Source organism: Spea bombifrons, chromosome 5 (genome assembly GCF_027358695.1).
Source record: "Spea bombifrons isolate aSpeBom1 chromosome 5, aSpeBom1.2.pri, whole genome shotgun sequence".
Classification (NCBI taxonomy): Eukaryota; Metazoa; Chordata; class Amphibia; order Anura; family Pelobatidae; genus Spea; species Spea bombifrons.
The window spans coordinates 65,025,171-65,044,985 of NC_071091.1; the positions used below are offsets into that span (position 1 = coordinate 65,025,171).

The 19,815-nt window shown below is 38.6% G+C and overlaps 1 protein-coding gene across 1 annotated transcript; it reads right to left on the reverse strand.

Annotated features, from left to right (window-relative positions):
* Positions 1 to 792: 792 nt before the first annotated feature.
* Positions 793 to 17,675, reverse strand: CDYL (chromodomain Y like). Its single transcript, XM_053467585.1, has 7 exons — positions 17,351 to 17,675; positions 11,048 to 11,711; positions 5,531 to 5,784; positions 4,366 to 4,538; positions 3,445 to 3,655; positions 2,733 to 2,876; positions 793 to 1,959 (listed from the first exon to the last, which is right to left on the reverse strand). The coding sequence occupies exons 1-7, from the start codon at positions 17,372 to 17,374 to the stop codon at positions 1,801 to 1,803; spliced, it is 1,629 nt and encodes a 542-aa protein (XP_053323560.1). The 5' UTR covers positions 17,375 to 17,675; the 3' UTR covers positions 793 to 1,800.
* Positions 17,676 to 19,815: the final 2,140 nt, after the last annotated feature.

Sequence of the window (19,815 nt, forward strand, 5' to 3'; positions counted from 1 at the left end):
GAATGGGAAGAAGTTCATTAGGAACGTTAGAACAAAACTATCCATCAAAGCTCTATATAACACAACACATCCCGATTCATGATTAGTATGAAGCAGGGCTGCAACATTTGAAAATGTAGTGATCACAGCAAATGAATGCTCACATGAGCCAGAGACTGTCTGGTTGTCTTTCAGAGGCCTGCCTTGGTTGCAAGACCTCTGCACCATCACAGGAAGTATGTGGTGTGCACAGAGGCAAATAGTACTGTTTCCTGGGGGATGTTATATGCTATACTCTATTTAAGAGTAACAGAACACCCTAATTGACAAAAAAAACAAACATATTTCACATTTAGATTTGTTTCGTTTCAATTATACCACGTGTAGCATGTGTGTACTTACATAAAAAAAGCAAAAACACAATATACTTTTTTTTCTTTCAGTATTCATCTGTAATATGTTTCCATCCCATAATTAGCATGGACAAATACATTTGAAACAATTATAGTTGTTTACAAGCATTTTTGTTGAGAATTGCTTCCAACATTAAAAGGCACAATCGATATCACAAATTCTAACAGAACAGTACTTTAAAGCATATGTTAAGAAATTAGTTTTATTTTAGCCTTCTTTCACAGCTGTATATTTTATAAAACTTTACAGAATGTACAGTTTATATATATATATATATTCCAGAACAAAAGTGTAGGTCCAATGCAACGAATGCAAAAATACTGTACCAACCCAAGCTTAAGGCAGATTTACACAGGATGTTTTCCACCAAGAGGAGATGGTCTGAAGTAAAAAATTAAAAACTGTACAAAAATAAGATTGTTTATTATTCTTCATACATTCAACACGACTGCAAGCACAAATACCTTAAATATAATATATCTGCAGTCACAAATCAATTGAACACTCCAAGAAGGAATGGAATAATATGCATATTTACAAAGGCATTCTTCTACACTATAAATTATCAAAAAGTAAAACAGATAAGTTTATATAGTGTATCATAAAAAAGCCAGAGACAAAAAAGTACACTTCCAACAAAAGTCATTTTAGGGGTACTTTGTAATTTAATAGTGTACCAAAAATTAAGTTATTAAATAAAATAGATTCTAGTGAGACCTAAAATGTATACATGTATGAACATAAAAAATTTTTGGTGTATTATATGAAACCGGCAAACTGATTTTTTTCCTCATAGAACTAAATAAGATAAATAAACTTGCCTTGAAATAAAAAGAACCTCAACCTAAACATAAGGTAATCAGCAACTGCATTCTAAAGAAAAGTTCATCCTTGAGAGTGGTTTCTTCATATAAAAAAAAAAATAGTATATGCTGGACATGGATTAATTTTTTCACTACTTTACTTTTTAAACTTAATACACTTTTAATTTTTGGACTATTAAAATGCATCACAACAGGTTAAATGTGTTTTCTTAGAAAGTTCATTTTGTTTGAGGTATTTTAACTTTGCAGTATAAACATTTGTATCAGACCAAGCTAATAATGATAGGGCTGAATGCTGTCTGCTTAATTTTCTTTTAAATATATTAGAAATAATTAAAAAGAAAAAACCCTCACAAGGTTCTTCATTGTCCGCTTTCATTTACAGTACAAGCTAATGCTTACATACATACACACACACACACACACAAATGCCCTGTGTCTCCAACAATGGCGCGGTTTTCCAAGATATCAGAAAACAATGCTTCAAGCTATACTTTAAATACAGGGCACATCTGAGACAGATGTCCACTAAAGTAGATTTTTCTTTTCAGTGCTAGTCCATGAGAAAATATTCAGCATGCGTTCAAAATTCATCGATTTTCCTTTGTAAGTATTTTAACATGGAGTCCATTCCTTGAGCAGATCCCCAAATTTTTTTCAGTACTTCACATTCCCGTTCATTTGTCTGTTCCAAGTCACCCCTCATGACATTACGAATTAAACCTTTGGATTCTTCAAGTACCTAAAAATAAATAAATATGAATGTTACATTTATGGGTACATACTGTAATAAAACCTTTTTAAGTAAATGTAGATACCATATTTGCCAGAATATAGGCCGCACTTTTCCCCCCACTTTAAGTCTTTAAAGTGGGGGCGCGGCCTATATTCGGGGTCTAGCGGCACGGGAGATTGTCTAAGCACATCGCGCAGACATGCCGGCAGCGGAGGTTGTTTATGCAGCCGGTGAATGTCCACACAATGCGTTTTACCTCTGCCCCCAAGACTTACCAGAGCAGACTCCCAGGTGTCTTGCGGGGCCGGCGGGGGACATCTACGCAATACGCGTATACAACTTCCGGTGCCGGAGCATATCTCGAGGGGGGGAGGACAGAGTGGCAGCATATCTCGGGGGGGGGACAGATTGGCAGCATATCTCGAGGGGGGGCAGAGTGGCAGCATATCTCGAGGGGGGAGGGCAGATTGGCAGCATATCTCAGGGGTGGGGGGGGACAGAGTGGCAGCATATCTATTACAAAACTTTTTCTTTAAAAAAAAAAAAAAAGCACCAAACTTTTAGGGTGCAGCCTATCTTCGGGTGCGGCCTATATCCGAGCCAATACGGTATATCCATGAATGTTTCACTAACTGTACAAACCAAAGATACACACTAACGATATTATAGAAATGAAATTAAAAAAGCACACATACCTAAAGGTCATGGCAACTACATAAAATATATGCCATGTTGCAACCCTTAACATATGCACTCATTAATCAAACAAAGAAACATACTACTGGATTGCAGGACACAAGTTCTTTTATGCGAACCATCACTTCTTGTGTGAATGTTCCGGGCCAGAATACTTGTGAAACAAGACCTTTAGCGCATGCTTCTTGGGCAGTCAACTTTCTTCCACTGAACAACATTTCATTTGCCTAAGATAAGAAAAGAAAGAAGCAGGACAGAAAAGATATGTAGAATATTCCCACAAACTAAAAACCTATGCCAATTATGTCAAATTAATAATTGAGAATATTCGTATTTCATAAACAATGATGTACAGGCCTAAACAGAAATAAACGCAATGGTAAGTACTACCTGTGTTATTTAAATAAAAAAATTTAAAATATATTTGATATGCCAAAGAACAAGCTGGCATATGAAATAGGGAGGAAGAGACTTCTGACATAATGATCCCATCTTCCAGATGACCCAGTGAACCAGATACAGGACTCTTGGGGAAGTGTAACTAACAAAAGAACATGCAGTACCAAAGGAAGCAATTGTTTATTGAACAAAAGAAATATAAAATTGCAGAAAGGAAAAAAAAAATGTCTACAACACCAACCAACGTGAAATCATTAATATTCCTTAAATTTCACAGTGGTATAAAAAACAACATGTGATACCTTAAATATACTAAATATGTTAAACATAGTAAAGGAAGCAAACACAGCTACAAGAGTTAAACACTAAATGTGCGATAAAGAAAAAGTTACTTACAGATGCAAGGCCCATTATTTTAGGAAACATTAGAGATGAACATCCATCTGGGCTCTGGCCAAAAGTAGTATAAGGTGTCTGAAACCAAGCCTTTTCGTTGGCCCAAATAACATCACAAAGCGGCAGAATAGATGCTCCAAGTCCAATAGCAGGTCCATTTACCGCTACAATAATTGGCTTCTTGAACTGTATAAATGTATTTACAAACACCCTAAAAAGTAATTGCACATATTTAAATGTGTGGCACATTTATAAAATGATTTTATGAAATTAAACCTTTTTTTATTCTTTAAACATGGAATTCTACCATTTTCAGACAATACCAGCAAATGTGATTATAAATGCAAACGGAGCATGCATTAGAATAGGAGGACTGCATCGGGATGAGGGTCCCGCCGGACCCCTCTAAAGACTTGCAGGTGCGGGCAGTTTTTCGGGTGTTGCAGGCAATGTTCCTGCAGGTCCCAGTAATCCCGCAAGGCTGCCTTTGCGTTGCTCGCACATAGTGACTCTTTCTCTTGTTCTGCCCAGCAGCCCAGCGGAGTCACGTGAATTTACATGACACTGATCCGCCCCTGCTTCCCCTGGGCGGAACAAGAGAAGAGACGCTGTGTGTGAGCAACGCAAAGGCAGCCTTGCGGGAGTGCGGGGGAAATCTGCAGTTCAGGTAAGGGGGTGGGGGAGTTTGTATGAACCAGTATGCGTGAATAGGGGAATGAATATCAGCTTGTGTTAATTACTGTAAGGCAAATCTGATTTAACTGGAAAAATGCTTCTATAAATTATAACAATTTCAACATTAAATATCAAGTTAAGTGTATTATGTTCAATGTTTTAAAAATCATACATATACTTCATACATATACTTCATATGAAATCCCACCTGCTTTTAATTTGAGAAAACCAAAATAAAATACACACCTTATGGCATCGGCCATTTTTGTACTCTCTCTTTTTCGATCATCCGTCAGACGTCGTATAAAATATATAAAGTCAAGACCACAGCAGAACACGCTACCAACTGCGCTGAACAGAACAAGTTTGCTGTCATCTGCAGCTGCAGTGTTTAGTGCCCCTTGAACTTCCTTCATTACCTAAAAACAGGAAAATTTAAATGTTTTATTAATAATAAAGCAATTACTTGTATTGGTAAAATGACCTTTATGAAGGTTTACTGCTTTTACATTATATTCACTAACATTAGTTTCTTTTGTGTAAGGCTTTAATCAGGTGGTTGCAAGTGCTTTTACATAAAAAAAAATCCTTAACCTTTAAATTACTTCATGCTGAAATAAAGATAATACCGTATTTGCTTGATTATAAGACAAGGTTTTTTCCAGGGCAAATGCTCTAAGATACCCCTCGTCTTATAATCGGGGTCGTCTTATAATCAGACCTCAAATAGGTCTGACTATGAGACTAAGATCCAGATCCCCCGCAGTGCTGCAGGGGACCTGGATCCTCCAGTCTTCCAAACCCCCCCACACACACTTACCAGTGCTTCTGCGTCCCTGGTGTGTAGAGATTCGCGTAGACAACTTCCGCTGCAGCCGGAAGGAGGTGCGATTAGCAGCGGGGGTTGTCTGCGTCCATCGCGCAGACCTTCCCCGGCTGTCAGAGATCAGAGTTCCCCACACCGGTGCAGGGAATTCTCTCTGACAGTCTGGAGTGTATGCGCGATGGACGCAGACTTATTAAAGAAAAATAGCAAATTATATAACATAAGAAGGAACTACATAAAAAATGGTTCTCATTTGCATACAATAAAAACTAAACTGTCCCAACACACTTGATTATGTGCAAATCACACGATAACTCTGTTCTGCAAAGGAGACTCAATTCAAAAGGAGGGAAATAATAGTTGTCATGCATCTCAGGGCAGCAGAGAAGAAGTTAGAGTTGGAAAGATGGTATTTTTTTGGATGCCAGATTGAATTTTCAGAACATCCAAGAGAAGAGCAGTGTTAATGGAGCTGGTGATGTGTTCTTTATGTAATAGTTATTTCTGAGCAGCTAGTATCCTTCCATTTTCAAAACATACAATTTTAACCAAGACTTTTTAGCCAAGTACAAACGGCAAACTAACCTCTGGATTCAGCGAATTATTCTCAGATGATTTTGTAGAGAGTAAAATGTGCGTAAACCCATCTTGTTTTCTCACAACAATGTCTCGGTAGCGGTAAGCACTTTCAGTTTGCCTCACACTGAAACGCAGCCTCTTGTCAAATGGTTGGTCTCTTCGATCATCCATGAATCTCTTTTTGCCTGTTACTCCTGCCACAGATGTCTGTAAATTGCTGGTACCATTTGCTGTAAGAGCTTCAATAAATGTAGAAGTACCTACAAACAATATATGTTTACAATATATCTTTTTATGGGTGCATTTTGGGAGTATGCAATGCTTTCCTTGCTTAGATGATTGCTTTGTCATGTATTTCCCCATGTATAAGACCCTTTTCAGAAAAATTTGGGGTCTAAAAATTGAGTGCGTCTTATACAGTGGGGGTAGATTTTTTTTTTTGTTAACTAAAAAGAGGACCTGCTGCTTACCTTCATCCGCCGCGGCTGCACAGGAACCCAGTGGAGTCACGTGAATCGCATCACATGAGTCCGCTCAGTTCCTGTTCCAGCTCGAGCAAGGCAGAGGGGAAACAGCGGCCCCCACGGAAGTCGCTGAGCGGCAGCAGAAGATCACCAGTTCAGGTAAGGTGGGGGAGTAAATGTATGTATGTATGTATGTATGTATGCAGGCCCGGACTGGCCATCGGGCACACCGGGCATTTGCCCGGTGGGCCGGGCCACGGCAGGGCCGCATTGACTTTAGGGGCTGATGGAGCTGCAGCTCCAGGCCCCTAACCTACCTACGGCCGCAGTAACGCAGGGCATAAGGGGCACCTGCCCCTTAAGCCCGCCGCAACTGCGACCGGGTCCGCCACTCTAAGGGGCCGGGAAGTCCCCACCAAGGCCGGCCTTACGGGTCTGCGGCCGCACAGGGTTTAAATTAAAACATCGGGGGTTTTTTTTAAAACTTTATTTAACATCCTCCATGTTAAATAAAGTTTTTTTTAACTTTATTTAACATGGAGGATGTTAAATAAAGTTGAAACCCCCCCCCCCCGATGTTTTAATTTAAACCCTGTGCGGCCGCAGACCCGTAAGGCCGGCCTTGGTGGGGGCTTCCCGGCCTCTTAGAGCAGGGCGCCACACTCCAGGGGGCGCGACGGGGGGCGGTCCGCACCGGGTGCCGCTCATCAGGGGCTGCCAACTTGCGGCACCCGGCACTCCTCCAGAGACGGACAGTAATGTCCGCCGCTGGAGGAGCAGGTTCGCAAGGGAGCGGTATCGGAGGTCTTTAACAGACCTCCGGTTCCCTTGAGTGATTTTAAGCCGGGTTCAACCCGGCTTAAAATCACTCAAGGGAGCCGGAGGTCTGTTAAAGACCTCCGATACCGCTCCCTTGTGATATGCACGGCAACAGCTGCTGTGCGCCGGGATCTGACAGCAAACCCCGGCGCACAACAGCTGTTGCCGCGCCCACCGACCCGGTGACCCGGAAGAAGACAGAGAAGACAGAAGAACTGAAGAAGAGGAGGAAAAGGAGCTGTAAGGAGAAAAGAGGAAAGGTAGGAAAACATTCAGTGAGAGTGGATTGGTGTATATATGTGTGGATTGGTGTATATGTGTGCATTGGTGTATATGTGTGGTTTGGTATATATGTGTGGTTTGGTATATATGTGTGGATTAGTATATATGTGTGGATTGGTGTATATGTGTGGATTAGTGTATATGTGTGGGTTAGTGTATATATGTGTGGATTGGTATATATGTGTGGATTGGTATATATGTGTGGATTGGTATACGTGTGGATTGGTATGCGTGTGGATTGGTATGCGTGTGGATTGGTATACGTGTGGATTGGTGTATACGTGTGTGGATTGGTGTATACGTGTGTGGATTGGTGTATATATGTGTGGATTGGTATATGTGTGTGGATTGGTATATGTGTGTGGATTGGTATATGTGTGTGGATTGGTATGTGTGTGGATTGGTGTATGTGTGTGGATTGGTATATATGTGTGGATTGGTATACGTGTGGATTGGTATACGTGTGGATTGGTAAGTGCGTGAGAGTGATGGGTGTTATGCTGTACCATTTCCAATGTCTTTTTCATGATCTAATTCTGCTCTAAAAGTACATCATAACTCCCATCACTCTATACTGTTCCATACAGTGGCAGAGCTGGGAGGCAGAGGCATTGCACCCCCACCACAGGACTCCTGAAAGGTAAGTGAACTTTAAAGAGGGAGAGGGTAGATAGTTAGGAGGGGGTAGTTGCGGCAGGCTTAAGGGGCTCTGCGTTAATGCGGCCATATAGGACCAGTCAGTCCAGTCCTGACTGGACCTATTTTAAGGTGGGGGCCTGGAGCTGCAGCTCCATCAGCCCCTAAGTCAATCCTGCCCTGCCGCGGGCCCGGTCGCAGTTGCTGCTTGCTCCAGCAACAAGGTAAGTAGGGTGAGGGAGGGGGGTGCAGTGAGAAGAGGCAGAGGGGGGTTAGATAGTGAGAAAGGGGGAGAGGGGATAGATAGAGGCGGTACATATTGAGAAGTGGGGAAGGGGGTTACATAGTGAAAAGGGGGAACATAGTGAGAAGGGGCAGATAAGATGAAGAGAGGGGGTAGTGTGAATGCGTATGAGAATGAATGAATAAATGTGTGGATGAATTGTGTGAATGCGTATGACAATGAATTCATGTGAGGATGAATTGCTTGAATGGTTTGTGAGACTGCATTAATGAATGTGTTAATTATTTGTGTGAATGATTAAATGCAAAGATGGTACAGGTGGGCTTTAACAATAAATATATAAATAAATATGGGCTGCTCAGGCTTAAATGCCCGGGCCTATTTTTTGTCCCAGTCCGGGCCTGTATGTATGTATGTGTGTGTGTGTATGTATGTTAGCATGGATCCGTGTGTAGGGGGCACAGGGAGGCTGAAAGTGATGTGCATGTACTGGCCGCCTGAGCATGATAGGAGTGTGATTGCTAACAGTTGCTAGCAGCTAACATCAATCACACTCATATCATGCCCAGGCAGCCAGTACAATAACTTTATGTAATATTTTTAGTTTTTTTTTTTTATTTCTGCCCCCAAAAATAGGGGTGCGTCTTATACTTGGGGAAATACAGTACCTTTCACACAAACTTTCATAAAACACTTGGATGGGAAGAACACATACACTTATCTCAAATCTTCATGTACAATACATATTCTATATTTATTTGCGTATAAACACACAAGGCATAAAACTTATAGAAAGAATATTGGGAAACTGCATATTGCTTTTATTAGTTTTAACAAATGGGTGTATCCTTAGATATCTATCAATTATTTCTCAAATTGAGTACCTGGTTTCTAGAATTCCTTTTTCTCAAAAACCTTTTACAGAGGGTAGAGAGGATTAATCTCTATTTTGCTGTAAAGGAACAGACATGTAATTCCACTATTTCACAATCTAGAACACAAATGTCATACTTAAAAGTCAATCCATGTCTAAAGGCTTTTAAATGACAATAGAAATGATTTACATAAATAAAATTGTATTTATATTGTTTTCATTAAAAACATCCTATTTCAAAAATCCTGCTGGTTACGAAGATTCCAATTCAGAATACACTAAATACAACAAAAAGTATCCCATCTAAACAATTAGTCCCTAAATAGTGTTGAATAGCATTGAATATAGTTTTACAACATAATACTGCAATCCACTGATTTCAGAACAGTGGTGAGGAATTTCATAAAACAAATATTCTACAGATTATTGGACTACTAGCTCAATACAATCAAGACGATTACAAAAAAAATGCTGTTTGAATTGCAGCAGAGTACAATAGCATATCAGCTATTTGCTATAACAATTTGATATGTTCCCTCAATGGGAAAAACTATCAACGTGGAAACCAATCTAAAGTCTCTGACAAGCCTCTCAATTTACTATCTATATCTATATCTATATAACAAAATAAAAAGGTGCAATGAAATATGACTAGCTACCTTCCTTAGATTTATTGATATTGGTGTCACACTTATTAAAAAGCGTGGAGCTGTTGTATTGTAAAGTGTATAGAATTATGGTAGAAAAAAATAGGAAAGACTTCAGCAAAATCAGGGACAATTAAATGAAAACATGTATAATAGACAACCTTATCTCTATAAATATCTGAATATATTAAAACTACCTATCCCTTCTCTTTTGTATCAGTTAACAGATATTTAGTTTAAAAGATTACCTCATGCAATATGTAGGAATTGGAAAAAAGTGACAGTAAGTCTTTAAGTGATGGAGTAATCTGGAGATAAGTTTTAAACAGAACATTTCTTTTGAATTAGTTTTTTATATCTTTTAGACAGGTTTCACTGCAGAAAAAAGGACTTCTATCCAGGACTTCTATCCAGGACTTCTATCCAGGGATTTATTTTGGGGGGGGGGGCTTCCAACTTTTTTGCTGCTAACCTATAATTGGTTGACTTAAAAGCCTTTCTCAAGAAAATATCTCTTATATGTACATATATATCTCTGAAATTAGCAAATACTCAAAACAGTTTTTGTTGTTGAAAACAGAAACGATAGAGATGTGTGGCATCATCCAGATTGATCCATTTGTCAATGAACACACTGGAAGGAGTAACCAAGTTGGTTCCCAAACATTAGACGTTTCCTCTCCAGGATCAACTCAATCTACAGTTGAGTACACCCCAGCACAGTTTAATATTGGAAAACTGGCGAATTTATGCCATGGCCTGTTTTACTTCAATTCGTTATGCAGGAATGACTTACGACAACCTCCAAGAATAATACACGTAAACCACTTTTCTAGCTATAATCCTTATAGTACAATACTAAAAACAAATGCTATAAAATTCACAATCACAAACTTAATTACAAATTGAAAATTCATGTGATTCTTAGTATGGATACACTTAAGAGACTTTGTTACTGTGCTTTATGTATATATGTCCCTCATTTTACCATTAGTAGCAACCACTTCTTCCAGTTTTTCACCAGACCAGAGATGTAGCTGAACATCTGAACAGGGTATTTACATTCAAATTTAATAACACCGATATTAAACATATGCCCAAGAGCTGTGACCTGGTAAACCCAATGTACAAAGTGGTTGATTCATAACATGGACTGTTAACGTTCTAGTTATGCCTCACTACTGTGCTCTAAAACATTATTATTAAGTGCTTACAATATTTTAAATAAAATTTGATTGTTTAGACAGGTGTGTAATCTTTTGCATTTTTACCTAGTCTTTTACAAAGCATGATAATTTAAATGTGTGCCCAATTACAGCATTATAAACCAATTTATACTAATTAATCAACAACCATCAACTGCACTGCATTTATCTACAAATAATTATTTTCCGTAGAAAATAATGTACAATATATAATGTGTTTTACACACAAAAAATCCCACAAACTGCCTTAAATAAATGGTAATCCAGTCAGCAACAACATGTTGAAAGAGGTAACTACAAAATTTATGACACTATGAGCACTATTTAATAGACACTATGAGCAGTTTCTTACCTTTTCCATTTACTGCCAGAGCAGACGACGCAGTCACGGTCAATGGCAGATGAATTTGTGGTACCAATGACTGTGGCCGGGGCCTACTTCCCATTCGAGCTCTTTCTGCACCAGGTCCCAGTAAAGCCCCAACTGGTTTCTCAGCTGTTAGCTCAGGTGCTACTGAGTCTTGTTCCTGTTCAATATGATTTAATTTTTCTGTGCTTTCATTTTGGAATCCATCCATAGAAGTCCTGCTTTTCATTGGGCTTTTGGGTACAAGTATTTTGATACCAGATCTTGACAGGTCCATATTTTTCCTTAATGGAATTGCTTGAGAAGGACTCTTGCGCAATTTTGGACTAATACTAAGTAGTTGGCTATTTTTTGCATCACCTTCCTTGCCAAACATTGATGACTTTGGAGATGTTTTAGAAAGTGAACTATTGGTTGACCTGGAAATTTGCTTCCTAGCGTTATTTGGAGACGTCCTGTTTGCTCTTGTTATTACATTGTCTTTTGGCTTTTCATTTAACCTTCTGTTGAATTCAAGAATATATTCCTCGCAGTTTACCAAGTGTTGTTCCGGTTCCCATGTATCATCACCACTGTCATATCCTTTCCAGTGCACCAAATACTCTATTTTACCCTTTTTATTTTTCCTTTTGTCTACAATGCGTTCAACCTGGAAGGAAAATAAAAATACATCATGTATCTGTGTTTAAATATATTGAGAATTTTACATATAAAATGTGAAAAAAGATACAACGCAAAAATTAATTATGATCATAACTAAAACTGGAAATCTCCACAGGCTTCAACTGAATAGACCAAATTATTAAAGGAACACTGTACTGTCTGATGCATATTAAAGAACTTTACATGTAGAATAAGAATAATTTTAGGAGATGCAGCAACTCACACACCAGCAAATCAGTAGCAGGAAAAACACTTCCACTGAAATCAATGGCAATGCTTTTTGCACATGCACACAAGTGGGACAAGTTAGGCCCTCTAGAACTCTCATCAGAGCTAGCTGGCAGAGAGTATGGCCAACATGCACTTTGGCAAGCTGCAGATGCATCCCACCAAATATCTCCTGCAAGCCTGGGATCTGAGGAGAAGGGAAAAGGTAAATGATTGGGGATTCTGATGAATCCATGGGCTTGCAAGAAGAGAATTATAGAGTGTTCCATATATGCAACCCACCCCCCAAAAAAAAAAAATTCAAACAGAATAACATTGTTTGAAAAAAAAAAAAAAACGACATTACACACCCCCCAAAAAAAACCAAGAAGGTATTAGCTCCCATTAAAAAAACACTTTGGTTCTGTAAAACTACAGCCAGTACATATTAGATGATCCAGAAGCATGTCAAAGCTAATGAATGCATGATATATTTTTATTAGATGACCCAGAAGCATGTCAAAGCTAATGAATGCATGATATATTTTTACAGAAGTAAACGAACAATTTCTATTTCCTGTCAGATACACATGGAAGTAAATTAATCAACATTTAGGATTACTCCAATTCAAATTAAGCCATGGATGCACTAGTTTCATTCTGGTTCGTGCCTAAATTGCGATTGAGAATCCGACCCATGTATAAACGACTAAACATGTTTAGGACATTTTTGTATCCAAACAACTAGGGTATAAGTAGCTAAAAGTAGCAAATGCTTTAACTAGGCGCACTTAAAACGCGCAGTACTAAAACAATTTCTTAAGAATGATTTGAAATTTAAGATCCATAGCTTAACCATACAAACCACCCACTAAGGTGTCAAACATTTTGAAGCCACAATTTGACAGGAATGCTTAAAGGATGTAAGGAAAGATCTTGACAATTATGTACAATTTCACACTATGGATACAGATGGATTAGGTATAAAGCATACTAGAATGCTAGTCATTCAATATTAAGTATGCCCTATATTTTTAGGTAGAACAAGTATCTCAGTGCAATCAATATAAATGAAATACTTTGCTTCACTTTTTCCTGTTTGTATCCGCAAGTGTGGCTTTCGCGTATCTGTATGTATTTTACGCTTAATATTACTTTTATCAACAAATAGTAAACTTTTTTTTTGTCTACCATTTAGCTTAGTACCATTAAAAGTAACTTACTATTAGAATTTTTGTTTTCTTAGTATTCTGGGTGTTTTTGGGGTGTTTTTTTGAATGCTTAAAAGGGAAATATCACAAAGCTATATTTCGCAAATAAAAATAAAAAACTATTTTACCTTAAGATACGTTACCTTCCTTATATTTATGTTCAGCAAACTAAAAGTTTCTACAAAACCTAGGAATATTAATATGGTAACTGACACTGCGATGGTATGTGAAGTCAAAAGTTATGCATTTCAGACAAGATAAAAGTAACGCATGAAGGCACAATTCAAACGTTTTGGATATAGAAATGGTTTTATATATAGGGTATATTTCCTCATAGTAAAAAAATTAATGGCTTCTTAATGTTTGCTTAGAATTAAATTACATTTTTTAAGATACAGCCTTTGTAAGGACCATTATCTATCCCCTATATAATAAAAAAGGAACAAGTAACTTTGTGGAGAGGGATACTCATGCAGATTCGGAAAACAGGAAGTTCAGATAGCTGGTCACATCATTAAAAAACTAGTGGGTTTGCGAGAAACTTGTATTGCTTATTTTGATCTACATGGAAAATCCTTGCATGGGAGCATTTTTCTGAAGATACACCGAACTATTTGTGTTTGTAAGAGTCTATAACACAATAGAACACAGACAGATGCACAATTTGAAAAATGTTAACACAACCACAAAAAATTATTGCTGTACACTATATGTGTATATCTACACTATATGTCAAAACCCAGTCAGACTGTGTATAAATGATAAGGAATAAAACGCCAGTCATGGATATCTGTAAAATATACAGATAATAAACAATTATCTAGAAAAAAAAATCCAACCAAGAAAGGATTGAAGAAGACAATGATAGCCTAAAACCCGGCATCATAAAGGAAAATATAGCATTGCTAGCTATAACAGCAAAACAATGAAAGAACACCGAATCTAAGGAAATGCTTAGTTACCCCCCAAAATTGACTTTTATTTCATTCAACCTAGGCTTTCATTTCAGTGTCCTTATAATCAGTAGACATTTAGTGATCTTAATCATACTATATACACACACACACTATTTTAAGCTTGGTGTGAGCATTTTATATATATAAACCCACACAACAAAATGAAAAGTGTAAACCTAAGCATTGTGGAAGCGCAACCCATTTAGAGTCACAGGTTGGGTTTTTTTTTTAAATCTCAATATTGTATGTCATCACAGATATGAAAAAGATACTCCCATAACAATTCCACTGCTTTAGGATTAACGTCTATAACAGTCTGCGGATGTGATATACTCACATTCTATTGCAATCGGTTGATAAAATATCTTGTACATCTATATTAAAATGTTACATTTTAAAAATGAGTCATATTCAGGTTTTCAATTTAAAGACAACCTATAGCCAGATCAGATGATTCATACAAAGTTTGCTACAATATCCATAGTCCTCAAGACTTGCTTAGACCGCGTATTGTTCAGGTGCCTCTAGTATTGCAGATTGTAAACAATCATACTATTTCTCTTAAGAGCTACTCTCCCAGCTCAACAGCATAAAGAAATAGCATTATCACTTTAGTGAAAAGAAAGCAATTTGATTGTTTTATACATAATATTTGGCCCAAGGATAATCTGGAATGTGACAGTTCCCTGTAAATGAAGACTTAATAGCGGAATCATGGAACAAAAACACTAGGATCTTTTCTTTCCATATATAAGCGATCTCACAAGAAGCACTTAAATGTACATATAAGTGTTTGGGAACCAGCAAATGGTAGCATGAGCGACACTGTAGCTAGACCCCCAGTTGTTTCTAGCTGACTTGTAAACTGAGCTGATTCAACTTAGCTGGTATAAAACACTATGGAAAAACCATCTGCTAGAGGTAAATCTTATAGCTAGTTCTGGCTTCTGCTTTTACCCAAATCCCGAGATAACCCAGGAGTCCCATCCCTCTGTCCTGCTATAGATTGTGTTTGTGTGACATCACTAAACATGGATATTTAATGCAAGAAAAGGGACCTTTTCTATTTAAAAATAAACAGAAATTGGGTTAGGCAGGGTAAATGTAAGGTTATGCATTTGCAGTAGAAAAGAGTTGCAATGTGCATAACAAGCAGGGGATTGAGGAAGGGATATCGGTCGAGAAAAGCAATACTGAAAGCAGCTGTAACGAACAATTCAATATTGTGCTACAAATGTTTGACACACAATAAAGTGTATATTTGTGAAAGTGACAATGTGGCCACATAGCCACAGATAAGAGTCTTTAGAAGGTTCTAAGGCCTTCTACAGAACCACCGTATTTAGAGAATCAACCTATAGTTACAAGGTTTCAAGATGTCAGAAGCACTTTCTTCAGATGGAAAAAAAGTGCTGCGCAAGTCTGGCCAACTTCTACAAAAATCCAGAAATGGACAATTTGTTTATTAATTTTTTTAAATAAAATTTATTTAGACTAAAGATTTATACACAGGAATATAAGTACGTTCCAATACATTTCCTATTAATACAAACAAATCCTGCAGAACATGACATGCTCAACGTAAATACTGAAAAAAGGTCAAGGCCATTGTTGATTAAAGAAGATATCCCACTGAGCAGTGGAAAAGGTCCTACTTATAGAGGTTGTTCTCAGAAAATCAACATCAGCCTCTGCGGCATCAACACCACATGAGATGTGATACATTAATCCTGATGGATTTATGCCCTATTCGCTGTCAGTTACCATGTTTTTAAACACACCTATTCTCTTAAATATACAGTAAGCCTTGACAGACTCTAAAGACGAAAAAGAACATATTTACTTTTAACCAAAGAATAATAAAAAACTAGTCACAAGTCCTGAACAATAACTGAGTTTACTTAAATACTAGGGAACGCAGAGGGATTTTTTTTTATTTTTCTTTTAAATCTTGAAAAATCAGATTATTCTGAAAATCCAAAACTTCATGTGAATGTCTCATTGATTTATTTTTCCAATAGGAGGTCTTCAGAACTAAATTTTAATTTTCCATGACCTGGTCCTTCAACCGCTTGCAGATGTTGTCTTAAGCAATGTTTAGTACTAGTATGATGCAGAAGCTCTTGATGGAACAACAAAGCCACCAAAAACTTTTTTCTTGTCAAATGGCTAAGATGCAGTCATTTCTTCCATCATTATGCCAAAAGTCCTTCATGGTTTTCAGGGAGGATGCCAAATGTCTCCAATGAAAGAACATTTTGGCAACAGTTGTTCCAAAGGAATGAAGTTCTTCCACATGTTTGACGGATTATCCCATTTTGTAACTATTTTATTTGCCAGGTTAGCCAATGATGCCTCTATATTAAAGAGATCTGCCATATATGCAAGGTCAGTTAAACCCATCAACCCCACCCTTTAGTTTTAATCAAGATCGTTTGGATGACCTTCCAGGAAGTTACAACTAAAGAGTTTGGAGTTTCAGTGAAAATATGTAAACTAAGGCAGCCCATTCAGTAATACTTACAGTTGGGGCAAAATAACTGACTCAACAAGCCCCTCTAACCCATCCACACGTGTCTGCCCTCCCTCTCATGCAACTCCCCACGTTACGTGCCTTGCTGCCTCAGCACATTCACCAAGATGACTCTTCTTCGTATTTTCACTATAGAAAGCCCCATATGTTTGATAGTTTTAATATTACAAAACAACATCTTCAACTATGACCAAACAATTTTGAAAAGAAAAGCTGGGCGACTTTCCGTGGCACTTTTGGGCGAACGTAATCAATCAGTACAGTAAAGTCACGACTGCTACACCCTGTGCTCACCCTCATCTTCCTCATCTTGACTGCAGAAGAGGAGGAAGGCCAGGACAGTTGCTCGTGGGGCTCCCTGGCTCCCCTCATAATTTTAGTCCAACAAACTGCTTGCTGATGGCGAAGATGAAGAGGAGGGAGCCGCCACACAAGGTTTGGCATAGGAGGGGAAAGAGTACGAGGAAGAAGAGGAGGAGGAAGATGAAGGTGCCGGTGGGAAGAGGGGGGAAAAAGGGGGAGGACGGGAGTAACTCAAGAGAGACCTCTTAATCAGACATTACCAGGATAAACAAAAACCTGTGGGACCCTGTACATAGCCATATGATAAAAGAAGGAGGAAGAAGAGCAGGGTGAAGGGGTCAGCGTCTCCCCACCCTCCCGCCGCCCCCCGTTGTGTGTTTCTCCGCCCGGCCGGGCACCCTTCGGGTTACACTACCTCATAGAGTTCCTCGGAAGCCATGCTGAGGGGGGCAGGAGGTTTGGGAGCCGCTGTCGGGCTGAGCTGGTTACTTTCTTTCAGTTATGTGCCTGGCCTCCTCACAGAGCAGGAGCTCTCTCTTTCTCTCGCTGAAATGCCAGTGTGCTGGTGTGCGCACACAAGCTGCGCAGCCGCCTCGCACACTCACACCGCTCGGGCACACTCACACGGGCACACCGAGCACTCACACTGAGTGTGTATATGTGTATGTGAGCTCACAGTGCTACACCAGCGGCAGCTCCCCGGCGCTCCAAAGGATCTGCAATCGAGCGCAGATAGGAGGGGGGGAGGGCGGGTGTAAAAAGCGCGATCCGAGCTCAGCGATCTTCTTCTTCTTCAGTGTATCCTTCAGCACCAAGCACCGAACCGCCCACCTCCATTATTACACACACCTCCCTCTTTCCACTGAGTCGCTAGGTTTGCCATTCATCTCCTCCCCCTTTACACGCACACCCCCATTGTCCTTCCAACGCGTAGCCACCCCTTTTACATCTCACGCCAAACCGACCCTTCCTCCTGCCCAACGGTGTTGGGGTAGTCAGGAGAGGCGGAGTCTATAAGCAGTACCCCACCCGCTTCCCCATGGTCCCCAGCAAACTGTTTTCATTAGTTTGTTGACTTCAGTAAGTGTCTATACAAATCCCTAAAGTAATGGGCTGTATATGGGGCGAGATACTAAACTCCCCCGTTGCCCCACAAACACGTACCCCTCTCTGTGTCTTGCCGTGGCCCCCTAATTAGCAGTAGGACAGCTCCTTTGGATAGCAAGGTTAGAGAAGTTTGTGGCAATTCGGTGCGTGGAAATAATACACTCACTGTTGGGTATTTTTAGTTTTCTGTACAGATACATTAAACTGCGACAGACCTTGATATAAGCCACCATGTAAAATGCCATAATATTGGTTGTGCTTCACCATGGAGAATTAAATGCTCAACTCCCCACATGGCCGCATCCTACAATTGACGATATCCCTTCTTGTTTACATGTTTGATTTTGTTGATTTTTCTTTAGTAAGTTACAGACATATTGTAAAGTCATCCCCAGCTTTGTGCATAATCACCCTAGTCTTCTCTTGCCTATTTATCACTATGACATATACAAGTAGTTATACTTTCGTTTGTGTCTACGGTACAGCTAATACCATAGTGAGAATGACAGACAATTCTAGTACAATAAAGTTAAATAGAATTGAATAGTTTACAATTACAAAAGCCAGCAACAGTTTGTTCAGCTGAAAATGAGTTTGTTGCTATGACATATCAGGTGGGAAAGTTGCTGGAAAAAAGGTAGTGCATATTCTGTAGATATGTGTAGTTACCAGTTGTGTTGCAATTGCACTCCTTTCATGACAAATGAATACTGAGAACTTTACACTGTGCTTTCTTGACTAGTATAAACCATGATAATAAATAAATAATGTGTTACATACATACTACTATTGTAAAATACAATTAACTGTTAGTTATACAAAAGAGTGTTTACATTAAAATGGAGCACAAAGAATTAAATGTCTATTAAGTAACCAAACAAGTTTCAACTTTCAAGTTTCCAACTTCCTTTCAACAACTTACCATTGAAGCCAGTGTTCCTACCAAACACATTTTAACAGGTTGCTAGAGCACAATTTGATTTGAAAATCTATTTGTCTATCTATGACCAGGCAACAGGCAAGTCATCCTGTTACACCATCATAATATGTTTCATGTAATTTTCTTCAAGTGGCAAGTGGTGAGTGGTGTCTCACAGATGGGCACACAATAGTTATAATGGCAAAAATATGCTTATGGTGTCATACTAGACATCACATGGGCTGACAGGGTGCTCTACCACTGATCTATATGCCAGGAATAGGTTTACCAGTATCTGACAGCAATATGAAGGAAGATAGACACGGTATATTTGGTACCAATAACCAAATACATTATATATATATATATAATCACAAGAAATTTGATGAACCCAACGTTACTTACTAATGAGGAACTATAGCAATTATGAGGTCAGGTTTGGTTAAAGGGTTTAAAATGTAATACATTAATAGCTTCCACAAAGGTGCAAGTCTGAGAGAGGAACTTTCCCTTGATAAGGGCTTTAACATTTAGAAATTCTTGCATTCTTCAATTAGCTATAATGGTAATTATCGAGGTTGCTGTGTGTAGTCATTGTTTTTATTTTTGTAATTATTTGCATGCTTTTTTTCTTTTACCATCTTTTAGTAGAAAGTTGTGACTGATTTAACTCAGAGGAAACATAAAATGTAATCACTTCTGTCTTTGCTCTCTAAATGTAACTTACAGTATATGTAGTCAAAGCCTATGTTATGGGGACACCCCCACCTTATTTTTTATTCAATAGTTATTGTTCTGTGGATGTAAGGGATGAATATGTAATATATGTTACAAAAAGTCTCATCAATAGTAAC